The 13646-nt window shown below is 35.8% G+C and overlaps 2 protein-coding genes and 1 long non-coding RNA gene across 8 annotated transcripts; 2 read left to right on the top strand and 1 right to left on the bottom strand.

Moving 5' to 3' along the window:
* On the top strand, positions 1-3085 carry LOC112291385 (uncharacterized). 6 transcript variants are annotated; one of them, XM_090255983.1, is made up of 8 exons: positions 1-135; positions 238-333; positions 473-578; positions 676-743; positions 1168-1210; positions 1538-2110; positions 2319-2498; positions 2613-3085. In XM_090255983.1, exons 1-8 carry the CDS (start codon positions 124-126, stop codon positions 2801-2803), a joined length of 1269 nt encoding a protein of 422 aa, XP_090112109.1. In that variant the 5' UTR covers positions 1-123; the 3' UTR covers positions 2804-3085. The 6 variants fall into 6 exon arrangements, with proteins under 6 accessions (XP_090112109.1, XP_090112106.1, XP_090112108.1 ...); XM_090255980.1 differs by having other exon boundaries at positions 1535-2110; XM_090255982.1 differs by having other exon boundaries at positions 1165-1210.
* Positions 2208-3613, bottom strand: LOC149987872 (uncharacterized). Its single transcript, XR_016506416.1, has 2 exons — positions 3141-3613; positions 2208-2534 (listed from the first exon to the last, which is right to left on the bottom strand). It is a non-coding gene; the product is annotated as an uncharacterized LOC149987872 (long non-coding RNA).
* A 238-nt stretch (positions 3614-3851) lies between these two features.
* On the top strand, positions 3852-7727 carry LOC112291386 (formyltetrahydrofolate deformylase 1, mitochondrial). Its single transcript, XM_024538725.3, has 8 exons — positions 3852-4409; positions 4818-4942; positions 5224-5374; positions 5470-5543; positions 5799-5958; positions 6489-6587; positions 6825-6911; positions 7208-7727. Exons 1-8 carry the CDS (start codon positions 4206-4208, stop codon positions 7355-7357), a joined length of 1050 nt encoding a protein of 349 aa, XP_024394493.1. The 5' UTR covers positions 3852-4205; the 3' UTR covers positions 7358-7727.
* Positions 7728-13646: the final 5919 nt, after the last annotated feature.

Below are 13646 nucleotides of genomic sequence, written 5' to 3'. Positions count from 1 at the left end.
GATATCGAGTTTGAGGAGCAGAATACTGAGGATGTCTTCAAGCTTTACGACAACCAATTTTTCGAAGTGGATTACTCGAGGGGAGGAGGTTCAAAGCAGTGCGGCAGTATTCCTGTGCCTGGCATGGAGATACGGGTAGCAATAGAATTTCTGATGCTTTCTGGTGGAATAATACTTCATGCATTAAATCGATGTGTAATCATGCAGAATTCTGATTCTTGGTGAAATTGGAAACAGGAATTGCAGGAGTACGTTACCAAGTGCTGTGGTGACCTCTACAGTGAGTTCAGTGATTTCAAGAGATCTATATCCAGTCAGCTTCTCAGTCTGCAGGTATATCATGCTACGATCAGCATTCAGCGAACTCTTTGGATGCTTGCTTTAAAATATCAATAAATTTTACATTTATTTTCACAGATTGATTTAGCTCTGTTAGGTAAGGCGTTATAGTTTTGTTGTCTAACGTGTACAGGAAGAAGTCCTAGCATTATCCTTTCACAACAGTAGCAGGAACGATGGAGTGTTTCCGGAGTCGGTGAACGAATCTCCACCGCATTATAGGCTAGAAACTAGTGAAGGTATTAATCGTGCTATTAAGCGCACAATCTACATTGCGAAATTTCAATTTACATGTTAGAGTTTTACTTTTTCGGCAATAACAATGCGTGCAAGCAGGTAGGGCAGATGATTATCCTCCATGGAGCAGCCATGTTCAAGCGGAGGACTACGATGAATACGAGAAGGTATAATTCCACTCGTAGGGTATAATACCAAGCTAGGGTTAGTACATATGTATATAACTAAAAATTGCGCAACTTTGAAGTCATCGTAGCGTCATCCTATGCTGACCCTAAAAATTCTGTAGCAACCACCTAGCAGTGTGGTGGCTTCTCATCATCCAACACTAACACTCCAGGTAGCTAAATTTAGAAATGGCTGCCTTTTGGCAATGTGATGCGTATCATGTAACCTCTAGTTGTAATGCGATATGTATATGTTGGTGATGGAGTCAATGCAATGCTTGTTGTTGACCAGATGTCATTGTCAATCCTATAAAGCATAACAATAGTCATATCCGAAGTTGATGGAAGTAGTTTTGGATAAATGAATTTTTCTTCGTTTCACTTTTCCCTTAAGATCCGTAACATAGCTCACGCCGTTCAGCAGGCCGAGCGGTTCCAACACGAAGTGAGTCAACATCGTTGCCCAGGTGTGAATTTTCACAATTTTCATAACAACACGAGTCTTATCTCATTTCAAGAGATTGACAAAAACAAGCCTGGTATTTCGATTAAATGAAATCACTCCTGAGAATGACCTAGTCGTGCGGACTATGATAACAGTAGTCAGAGTTCTTTGCCCAAAGTCATCTTTTTAATGGAAGTCGAAAGCTTTTGCAGCAACTGATCCTCTTGAAAGATTCTCTGTAATTAGAGCCGGGGGGGGGGGGGGGGGGATTGGTGTACCCTAAAGGTGGTTACAGTTAAGCGATTTAAAGTAGTAGTTTTTTCATGTGCAATGATTTAATCACCAGAAGGCAGAAGCCCACGACCTGACCAGCAAAGCCCAAGACAAGTTGAAGACCTACTGTGTTCGCATCGCCCTCCGAACGATGATGAAGAAGAGGAGCGGCTTATCACACTCGTACCAGCTAATGTTTGGTCTGATTATGCAACGAACGTTTCAGAGCCACCGATCCGTGGAGTGTGCGCCCAAGCAGTTACTCAGTATAGAAAAGCTATCAAAAGGAATCAGGATTCAATTTATCTTTCTCGTAATCTGCATGGATTCCACTCTTCAAACAGCGCACATGGTGCCCATAAAAGCTGTAGTCCGAGAGATGGGATGAGGTCAGGAGGGTCTCCGAAGAAGAATGAGTATTCGTCCACTTCCGCATCTGTGCGGCGGGAAGAATCATACGCACAAACGAAAGAGTATGATACGGAGAAAATTGAACCAGCTGAAGGGATAGTCTCCGAGTGCAATAGTCGTAAGATCAACAATTTAGACGAGATTCAAATAAAAGCAGATGCTGGTAGAGGTCGTTTTGCGCTGAAAGGTTGGGCAGCATCGTTTCTTCAGCAGCCCTCAACCAGGCAGGTGCCAAAAGGTATGTCTAAATCATTGATTTAATGCTATGGCTAATCTTCGAAAGCTATCAATTTCTTCACCGCAACAAGTAAACTAAAAGCACGTTGATACGCAAGTTCAAAATCAAGTCTCAGCAATAGTGAAATTAACCAAAAACTTAGTAACAGCGCTACTTCAAACTCAATAGTTACTTGTACCAGTCAACTGCCCTAAACGTAATCTTATAGCAGTGAACAAACAATACATACAGCAAGAGATCAACAAATTCAAGGACGAGAGAAGGCCCTCCGATGATGCGTCCTCCGAAGACATGCGAGGCAGTCAGCTACGAGCGGAGCGTTTAATTGTGCAGCGACCTGCAGAAATTGAGATTGTAAGCAAGAGACATGGTGCGTCTCCTGCTCAAGGTATATCACGAAATGTACACCTCATAATTCTATATTCTGCAATATCAAGACAAACAGGACAGAGCATTAAAATAATCAACATGTTCATAGATTGGCTTTATGGTGTGTCTTTAGGTAACCTCAGTCGAAGCAATCCTGAAGAGACGAGGCAGAACAAAACTTCTATAAAACCCACAGCTGACCTAAACGAACATAAGCAGCCCAAAGTTTCCAGTCAGGAGAAAGCTGACCCCCAATTTCCAGGGAAAAAAAGCAGAGGAGGTATAGCTTGGGACGTAGATGAGCTTGCCGCAGGAGGACGGTGACTGAAGAGATTTTACATGTTTTTGAATCAAAATATGTAGACTATCTGCTGAAACATCATGCCAAAAGGACATTTACTGAAAATGCTGGTCAAGTACAGATGGCCGAAAGCGTGGATACACTGCTGCATCGCAGATCGTCACATCGAACCAGCTTTCATGAAATTGGTAGCATATCATTATGGTATGCAAGTTGACGAGTATTTGGCAAGCAGGGCTAAGTCATCAAATGTGTGCGTGTGTGTTATTTTTTATTTTTTATTTTATTTTTTTTTCTCGCAAAGATATGCTATGGCGAAGTTAGTCTTGCCAAGAAACCGCTCAACATGTATTTGCTTACCTTGAGACCGCCCCATTTATCTTCACCCACCGTCAGATTGATGTTGTGGTTGTAGTTTCAAAACTCATAAAATTCTCTTGATCCACGCATCTAACAAATTTTACCGACCTATGATCGCCCACTGCTGCGCTTCCGCCGAAGAATTCGGGTCCATGCCGGTCTTCGACACCGGCAAGTTCTGGTATCATTCCAACCATCGCCACTAAAAAAAAAACACAGGCCACTTCCTCCACTCTTTGTCACCAATCTCTGATGCTCCGTGAGTAATATGTGTCCACGAGGGGCATCGAATTTCGTTGACGGTTGTAGCTCACGTTTCGGTGAAGAATCTGGTGGATGCCTCAATTTGGTTGACGTCATAGTCATCTCACTTGCGAATAACATCATTGAACAAGATTCTAAACTGAAAATCGATCATCATACAAAGTAAAAACAAGATATTGGATAACCCAAACATGCTGGAATTCAGTTGACTTTCGAGGACTGACTTTACAATTTCTCCAAAAACCGAGACGAAAAGAAATATTAGAAAGGAAAAAGATGTGAGTTTTGGATTCATTATAAAAGTGTACAATGACGTCACTCGTGTTCGAAAACTAATCCATATACCCGGGTTGAGACCATTTTTTTTGTACTACAGGTACCAATCGTATGGGTCCGAAGGATCTCGCCACGTTGCGAGAGTGGCCTCTTATCTGTTGGAAATGAGCGGGTTGCAGGAATGGTGCCACAACCCAGAGTGGTACATTTTTCTGACTTTGCGAGCTCGCGTGCTTCGAATCTAAACATGATCCTCTTTCAAAGGCACTACACTCGTCGCAAACCCCTTTCATGAGCCAAACCATTCATTGTACAGAAAGGCCACAGGTCGTGTGAGCTAGTCACGAAGGTTGTTCTTTCAGACGCCGTCGAGGAGGGAATCTGTAGATATTGCAGGTGCTGTGTGCAGTCTGGGTATTTGGGTTTCTGGGATTGTGTATGTTTTTGGGTCCGAGTTTTTCTCTACTTTTTGGGGTCTTGATGCAATAGATAGATGGTTGGACGCGTGTGAGCTCTCGAGGCAAAATGCAAGCATGGAAGGCTTTGAGTGATGGTATATTGGGGAGGAGTAGTCGTGGCCTCGGGCTGCTGAGCGAATTGCGTCGTAGCTATGGCTACAGCGCAGTCGGATCACATGAATCCAGGCGTGCTCGATGGTACGAAGGCAAAGGGGAATGCGATGGTCTTTCGAATCATGAGCTTCATGCTGTTCACGTCTTCCAGTGCTCTGTAAGTTTTGCCAATTTACTCATCGTTTTCTGTCTTTGTTTTGGTTGCAATGTCGTGAATTATGTTCGCGAACTCCACCTGCGAGTTTTTCTCTTTATTGTTCTCCTTTTATGTCCTTCAGACTGGGATTTGGAAGGGATTCCTGGTTGTTAATGCCAGTCTTGTAAATTCAATGTGATAGTTGTCTCTTCCTCGTTGGTGGTGATGATGAAGCTCAGAGCTTGTCAAAACCCAGTCATTGCCTAGTGTCTTCATGTGTTGTTGCGCCTCTTTCCTGATTACACTTTTCAGAGGTCTATATGCTCTTTTTACCTCCTCACATTCTTCCTTGACCATTACGCTCCACTGTGAAGAGTGTAATTCGTTTATTGCGGGTCTAATAAGCGGAGCAATCCTCATCTGTTACAGGACCAGCTTGGGATTGTAGCTAAGATCTCAAAGTGTATTGCATCGCGGGGCGCAAATATTCTCAATGTAGATCTCCATATTGACTTTGATGGCGGAAAGCAGCCCCCAGTTTTCTATGCACGAAGGTAAAGTCTGTTTGATCCAGAGAACCTCATCTATTGTAAAGAAATAGTTTGCCAATAACAAGGAACTAGATAAGCGCACAGCACTTACTATTATGTTCGCTTGCCGTTGTTATATTTGCTACGTGCTTAGCTTTGCACTTTTGAGAGGACGATTTCTTGTATGGAGCTTCCCGAATGATATAGTATTAACGTCAACGTTGAGCAGCCACAAGGATGGGGGTGGATTCTAATCTTGTGAAACGAGATCTTCACGAAATGTACGGACTGACTCTCGTGTTCAGTGAGTTTACATTCGATCCGTTGCAGTGGCCTCGCTCTCTCATGGACAAGGACTTCGATGAATTGTCTCACCATTTCAAGGCTGAGAAATCGATAGTGCGAGTGATGGGTAGCGATCCGGATTTGAAGTTGGCCGTCCTCGCGTCGTGGCAGGTGTGCGAGTAGAGCAACACAGATTCTTTTTCCTGACTACATCAAAAGGGAACTAAAGCTCAGAAGTCAGGGTGTTGATTGAACTGGGTGTGTAGGATCATTGCTTGATTGATTTGTTGCACCGATGGCAAGAGGGAGAGCTTCCAGTTGATATATGTTGTGTTATCAGGTTGGTTGGTTTACCATGTTCTTCTGAACGGTTTATATGGTAACCACTAAATTCAATTTTCTGCTCTATACCAATAGAATCGATTCTTCTGGACCAGATTAGAGCCATCATTGAGTAATATTGTGAGTGATAAATGTACTGTAAGTGGCAGTTGTACGGAGATGTTTCTGTGGATTTGAATCATCATTGCTTGCAAAAATTGCTCATCGCTTGCCAAATTGGGCATGGAGAGCCTAACACGAATTTACTTTGCAGTAACCACAACCGTGGGCCGAACACTCATGTCTTACGATTTTTGGAGAGGCATGGAATACCTTATCACTACCTTCCTACAAGTAGAGGAAACAAGCGCGAAGCGGAGATTCTTGAATTGGTCTCGGGCACCGACTTCCTGGTCCTTGCTCGCTACATGCAGGTAATTTTTCGCGGTTTTCAACTCTTACGATATGTTGTTTTGCATATCATACTCAAGATAACTGAGACTTCGCTAGTGGTACATCTGTTCTGCCGCCTGTTGTCGTTGTCCGAGATACATGGTCATGATAAAGGTGTCTAGGTGTGAATGGCTATCTTAGTATTCTACTTCGTTGTGCTGTGTCTGCTCCACATTTGCTACACTCCGAAATGGACAAGATTTCAGTAGTCACACTTGCTTATATTTTTCGTGGAAGGGAGTGAAGATTGATATGAATAATGGGGTGATATCTGGGTCTGTTTATCACCTTCCACAGTATAGATAGTTTTTAGTTTGGAAACATAAATTTCTCTTTACGGGTAAACTGTCTGGTTCCAAATTTTGTAGGCGTCGTCAGTTGACAGATTAATGGCAGAGTTCTCGTGCCAAGTTAAGTTGTCAGATTATCCAATTCAAACTATGTTATTCATTGCTTCTACTGCTTTATAGATTACAGTCCAATAAGATATGCTAGTTGCTTTTTGGTATAGGTGTTGTCATCGACATTTCTCCACAATTATAGGAAGGATATCATCAACATCCATCATGGACTCTTACCCTCATTCAAAGGAGCAAATCCATACAGACAGGTTTGTTGCATTTTTTGGCGAAGATTAATAGGTGATATTGCTTTGCATCCATTTTGCTTCTTCAAGGTTGTTTTAGCACTTCCTCCAGTTTTCTAGATCAGAAGTCTCTAGGCCTTTTGTTGAAGTTGCACTCAAATGCAAAATTGTATTTCACACTGGATTCTTTCTCCTAACGTAGTCTACCTATTACATGACTTCGAGCTGGCCGTAGGTCGGATACTAACGTCACTTTTGCAGGCTTATGAAGCTGGTGTGAAATTAATAGGCGCGACCAGCCATTTCGTGACTGAGGAACTTGACGATGGCCCCATTATCGAGCAAATGGTAAGCTTCTCTTATAAAACTTTATCGACACAAATATCATGAAATTAGCACTAGTTGGAAGCCACCGCTCGTAGAACTGAAGTAAACCAAGGCCACGTCTTCGAGCAATTCAGACACGGCGCCAAAGCAACATTGCTCGTTTCAAGTGTGTTTTAGTGCATTAGTGCAATATAACAAATCCGCATCTTAACCTTGATAAGTACTAGTGTAGTTTTTGAATCCTTGCTCCGCCATCAATTATACAGAGCCAGAAATGAATTATGATTTTTTGGGTAACCTTTCTTTTGTGGTCACAGGTGGACCGAGTTTCGCATAGAGACAGTCTGAATGCATTTGCTACAAGGTCAGAGAATCTGGAGAAGCAGTGCCTTGGTAAGGCGATCAAATATTACTGCGAACAACGCATACTACGGTATGCCGTGAACAAGACCATTGTCTTCGGTTAAGTTCATCGATTGTAGCATATTTAGCACTGCTCTTATCCTACCGATAAGCACAAGTGTGCATACTGCGCTTCAATTCTTCGAACCATAAGAATACTTTACATTTGTTAGCATCTTTGGAGGAAAAGCGTCACAAAGATCTTTCAACAGGCGTTATGTGAATCAATCAAAGATTGGGCTTGTGGAATGCTCAAAATTGTGAAGTTGTCTTGGGTTTCACGTTACCTGGAAGCAAATTTACCAAGGCCCAATCTCCAAGAACCAAAAGTTTCAGAAAATCTGCAACATTCATAGGTTTTAGCTGGACACAAAGTAATTCCTTGATGAATATTGTGAAGCATTGTGAATGAGTAAGTTAAATTTGGGTTAGTAAGTTGTGTGGGTGTGGCATTGTATATCAACAAATTCAAAAGTCAACTTTGAAGCATCAAGCTTTGGTATAATGGAGTGGATCATTGAACATTAATTAATTTTAATATAGATGACTAACATGTTATTATAAATCTAATTATATGTATTTTTATAGATTTATTTTTTTTTCAAAATTATCAAAAATTTATTTGATTATAAATTATAAATTATATTTATTTATACAATTTCACCAATATTAAGGTTATCTATTAAAATTTATGTAAGAAATTATTTTATTAAAAATGATGATGATTTTATAGATTATTATTTTTCAATCTGATATTATGTGCAAGATATACATAATATTTGAATTGACTAATAAATGTTAAAGCATTTAAAGATAGTAGATTTTGCATATACAAAACAATATATTTTTAAAGAATATTGAAATAGTATAGTATTAGAATATTAAAAAGATATTTAAAAATATTTAATTTGAATAATTTTTTTAAAAATACTTATTTGAATAGTTTTTATTATTTATAATGAATTAAAAAACATAATATATTTTATATTTATAATAGTTTGATTTTTTAAAGAAATTATAATTGTATTTTTTGACCTCCAAAAACAACTTAATGTTGTTTAGTACACTTTTGGCTCCATCTTCTATTGTGGTCTTTTTTCTAAATCTCATATCTTTCTAACATGTACCTTTTTTGATTAATTAGTTAAAAAAATTAATAAAAAATATCTTAAAAAATAGTCATATAATAACGAATTTTAATATAATTTATATGTTGGCAAATGCAAACCTCATTAGCCATTATGTTTGTACACGTCTAATAAGTTTAACCACAGTTTTTATTATTTAATAATGAATTTCTTGCATACTATAATCTTTTTTGCATGGTGAAGTTTTAATCTAAAAAAATCATAAAGATAAATTATTTATATTCTCTTATACATTGTTGTCTTAATATTTTACTTCAAATCAATATCTTGTAGTAGAAATTATAAGTATATGCCTTCCAATAAAGACTTGTTTGCATATAATGATATCTTATTTAATTAATATCCTTGAATTAACATTCCTTGCTTTATTCATAATATTTGCTTAAATAGAGATTATTTTTAAGTAAGAAATAAAATCCTTATTTTGTGATTTAAGGAATGTAAGCTATCTCAATCAACTTCCAACTCATGATTGACACAATTATAATTTAATATATGTATCTTCTTTCTTGAACCTATCTTAGTTTTAAATGGTGTATAATTTCTACATAATCTATGTGTATCATTGTCTATATACTTCAAATTATCATCATCAATGTCCACAAGTTTAAGTTCTTCTTCTACATCTTCTATCAAAATGCTTCTACAACTAGATTCTACTTTGGATGCTTTAGACATAGTACCATAACTAAATTACTATTAGATCATGTTTACTTTAAGTAAAAATTTGAAGATGTTAATTAAACTAAGATAGAAAGTATTAATAGGATTCTTCAAAAAAGATCGATGAAGAATGATGCTAAAATAAGGTATACTATCACTAAATGTATCTACTCTATTGGGCATAATATAAGATAGATTTTTATCATAGATATACATATTTTATATTAGTTATTATGTAGATTATAGAAATTAGATAGAAGTAAATAGAAATAGGTGAATTTGATAATATCTTGTAGAAAAGTTTTTAAAATATTTCATGGTCAAAGATTTGATAATTGAAATGTTGATAGGTCATAAATAGGTTGAAGATTTTATCAACAAGTTGGCCACATATCATACATATTGACCACTTGGTTTATAACGTGGCTATGAATCATGCACATTGACCACTTGGTTTATAAGTTGGCTATATGTTGCACATATTGGTCATTTGTTGTATAAGTTGACCATTTAGCATATATGTTAAAAACTTGCCATATAAGTTAGACACATGTCAAATAATCTATAAAAAATTGCTACATAGGTTCCTAGTCAAATAGTATATATGTAAGCAAGAGTGAATTTCTTCACTCTTGTCAACGCCTTCCTTATTTTTAGCTTTATTTCAAAAATACATAGTTATAAAAGAAAGAATACTAAAAATAATATAAAGCATAAAGTATATTAAGAAAATAACTTGATTACATCATATTTATAAGAGCCTTTTATATTATTTCATGGAAAGAAGTAGTTATAACTTCTCCATAATTACTTTGTAACTACCTAAAGGTAATTCTACATTAACTAATATATATTAATTAATCTAATATATATTAATAAATCTAACAATCCTTCTTTAATCATCATAGATTAGATTTTATTTGAATTATTGATGTTGATTAAATATTTCATGAAATAGTTGTACTTGGATTTTAGAAGTGACTTTGTCATTATATTTGCCTTCATTTTATTTATAGGAATAAACTCAAAGATAACTTCATTTGCCTTTACTTTGTCTCTAATGTAATGATACTTAATATCAATATATTTTGTGCAATCATAGAAACGTGGATTTTGTGTCATCACAATATATGATTGATTATTACAACAAATTATACTTGGTAAAGTTACTTGATGTTCAATTTCTTTGAAAAGAGTTTGAAGCCAGATCAATTCTTTTAAAGGCGTTGCTATTACAATATATTATGCTTCCATACTTGATTGTGCTATTACAACTTGTTTCTCAGAATGCCAACTCAAAAGAGATGACTTGACATAAAGCAAGTACCCAGAAGTAGACTTTTGAGTATCTAAATCTCTTGCATAATCTGCATCACTCTAACCTTAAAGTTGTGGTGAAGATGTAGAAAAAGAACTCAAATAATATAGTCCAAATTTTTGAATTCCTTTTTAATAATGGAGTATATGTTTTAAAGCCGTGTAATGAATTGGACTAGGCTTAGCTATAAATTGTGCCATATGATGTATTGCAAAGGGTAAGTAATATCTAGTACAAGTGATAAGGTATTGTAGACTCCTAATAATATGTGCATATGGAATTGATGCCATGAATTCAATATTTTCTCCCATGAAGTCGAGTCCTTGAGAAAAGTGAACATTGGCCTTAAAAAGAGTAGAAATGGCATGGCAATTCTTCATAGAAAAATAATTTAATATACTTGATACATAACTATCTTAAAAGAGAATTAAAGTGGGAGTGGTAAAATGATGACAAATTTGAATACCTAAGATGTATTCAACTTTATTGTTGTTTTTCATAGAAAAATAAGAAGAGAAGAATGCATTAATTCATATGATATAAAATAAATTATTTAAGATTAAAACTAGATCATCAATGTAAAGTCTAATATAGATAATGAATGTAAATAAGTATTTATAATAAACATTGATATCCAAAATATATTTAAAAAATCTACTAGTGACTAAAAAGTCATCAAATAGATCATACTATATGTAAAAAGCTTGTTTTAATCTATATAAAGATTTAAATAAATTACATATCTTGTATTTATGACTAGGTACTACAAAGCCTTCAAGTTGAGTGATGTAAATTTCTTCTTTAAGAACACCATTTAAGAAAATTATAATGACATCCATTTGATGAATATAAAAGTCATAATAAATAGATAAAGTAAGAAGAAGACATAGTGATATCATTTTGATGATAGAAGAGAAAGTCTCATAATAATCAAAGCCTTTTTATTGCAAGAAACCTTGAATAACAAAATGTTCCTTAAAGCATGATAAAAAACCATTGGAATTATATTTCCAATGGAATAGTCATTTAATGCTCACAATAGAATGATTAGAAGGATAAAAGATAACTTTTATGTGTCATTTTTGATTAAAGAATTATATTTATTTTTTATAGCTAAATATCAATTGGATGTACCTTCACTTGTAAGTACTTCACAAACCAAAAGTGGATTGGTCAAGGTAGCTGGAAATCCACTGATATAGAAAGTTGTGTCATTAGCTTTGTATGTTTGTCAAGTTTCACAAGTGATCTGTGTAGATCATTGAAGTAGTTTGTTCTTTGAAAGATCTCATGAGAGATTAATGGAATATACAATAGAAAACAAGGCATAGAACTAAAAGTGCTAATGATCTCATTATTGAATGAGAGAGGTACAAGAGAGATTGATGAAGAAAATTTAAGGTCGTCCATCAAAGTAGCTTCTTCATGACTATTAAGTTCCACATAGAGTGGAAGTCTTTGTGGAGTCAATATAACCACCAATAACGATGAGGTGATTGTAATTGCTCATTTTACTTATTCCGGAAGAAACCTCCTAGCATAAATCCGTATAGGGAGATTTGAACACGAGGAATGACTAGTTGCTTAAGCGTTCACGTTAGGGTCATACAATCAATTACCTCCTAAATATATTGTCTCTATTTCTAATATCTGAACACACAAGGAAACTATAATCTCCTCCTTCATCTTATCGGTCTCTTCCTTACAGCAATTCAGTCATACCAATAATTGCTATTTCCACCAATATATTCACCCTCATAATCTCCAACTGTAATATTGTGCCCTCACAGCTTTCAGTACACAATTACCCTCATTCCAATCACTCGAATTCTTTACACAGAACTCCCATTCACATTGCAGTATTTCACACAAACATAGACTCATTCTCTCTGCTGAACTACAATCAGATTTCAGCATTCAATCTTTCTTCTTCTCAAATAATACCAATCACATTTCTATTCCATAATTCACTTCACAATATTCAGAAACTTTCAATCCTCTTATTCAAAGAAAATAACAAACAAAAGAAAAGAGGTAGCACCAAGCTTACCTCGGCTCACAACTTTCACAGTCTTGCCCTCGGCTTACGACTCTCACAGTTTGGCCCTCGGCTCACAACTCTCATAGTCTGGCATTTTCTTCCCCTCTCCCATCCTCCTTATACTACCCCGAGATACCAACTCCTATACTACAGATGATAACTACTTTTTTTGACTATTCATCCATTCTACCTACTAAACCACCTTTTCAGCAGTTATCTATCCCTATTTACATTATACATTAGGTATCTACATTCTGAAAATAACTACTTATTCTACAGTGATCATGGAAGCCACATGTAGTGTTGTAGGTGGTATACAAAGTGCTTGTGGTGAAATTGATAGACCAGATAGTACCATAGACTCTACAATAGGTAAGATGAGAGGATTATTCACTTCTTCTTAAAAAAAAGCGATTCTATAGAAGAATCAAAGAATAATAAAGAATCTTCATTAAAGATTACACCTTGATTCAGAAAGAACTTATGGATTTCTAAATCATATATCTAATAGTCTTTAATGCCAAAGGTTTTGATATGGCTGAAAAACAAGGATCAACAAGTGAGAGGATTAAGTTTTTTACATTTAACATTGCATATTTAAAAAAAAGCTAAATATCCAAAGATTTGTAAGTGATGGACATTAGATTTAATATTAGTCTATTATTCATAGGAAGTTATATTCAGCAAGGAAGAATAATAAGATAGGTTTTGTAAATAACAAGTAATAAAAATTGCTTCAATCCAATAATTAGTGTTAAAATTGGTCGTATATAACATGGTGTGAGTCAAATTAATAAAAGATCAATTTTTAGGCTCAATTAGAACATTTTAAAAAGGAGTGTAAGGAACTGTAAAATATCGATTAATACTATGAAGTTCATAATAAGTAGAGAATACTTTACTTATAAATTTGCCACCATTATCTATTTGAAGGATTAATAAGAGTTGGCCAAATTGAATAGTAACTTGGAAATGATATTTTTGAAACAAAACAAAACCTTTAGATTTCTTTTTGAGAAAAAAGTTTTTTGTGAAGTGTAAGTAATCATCCAAAAATAAGAAGAAATAATAAGCCACTCTAAGAGAAGAGATAGCCATATGACCACAAAGGTCAAAATGAACCAATGCCAATAATATTGTCACATGTGTAATAGTGTCATGTGATAACATGACTATGTAGTGAA

The sequence above is a fragment of the Physcomitrium patens genome, chromosome 14, assembly GCF_059467195.1.
Source record: "Physcomitrium patens ecotype Gransden chromosome 14, ASM5946719v1, whole genome shotgun sequence".
In the NCBI taxonomy this organism is placed as follows: domain Eukaryota; kingdom Viridiplantae; phylum Streptophyta; class Bryopsida; order Funariales; family Funariaceae; genus Physcomitrium; species Physcomitrium patens.
The sequence above is the reverse complement of the archived record's forward strand: the minus strand, read 5'-3'. Positions and strand labels throughout refer to the sequence as shown.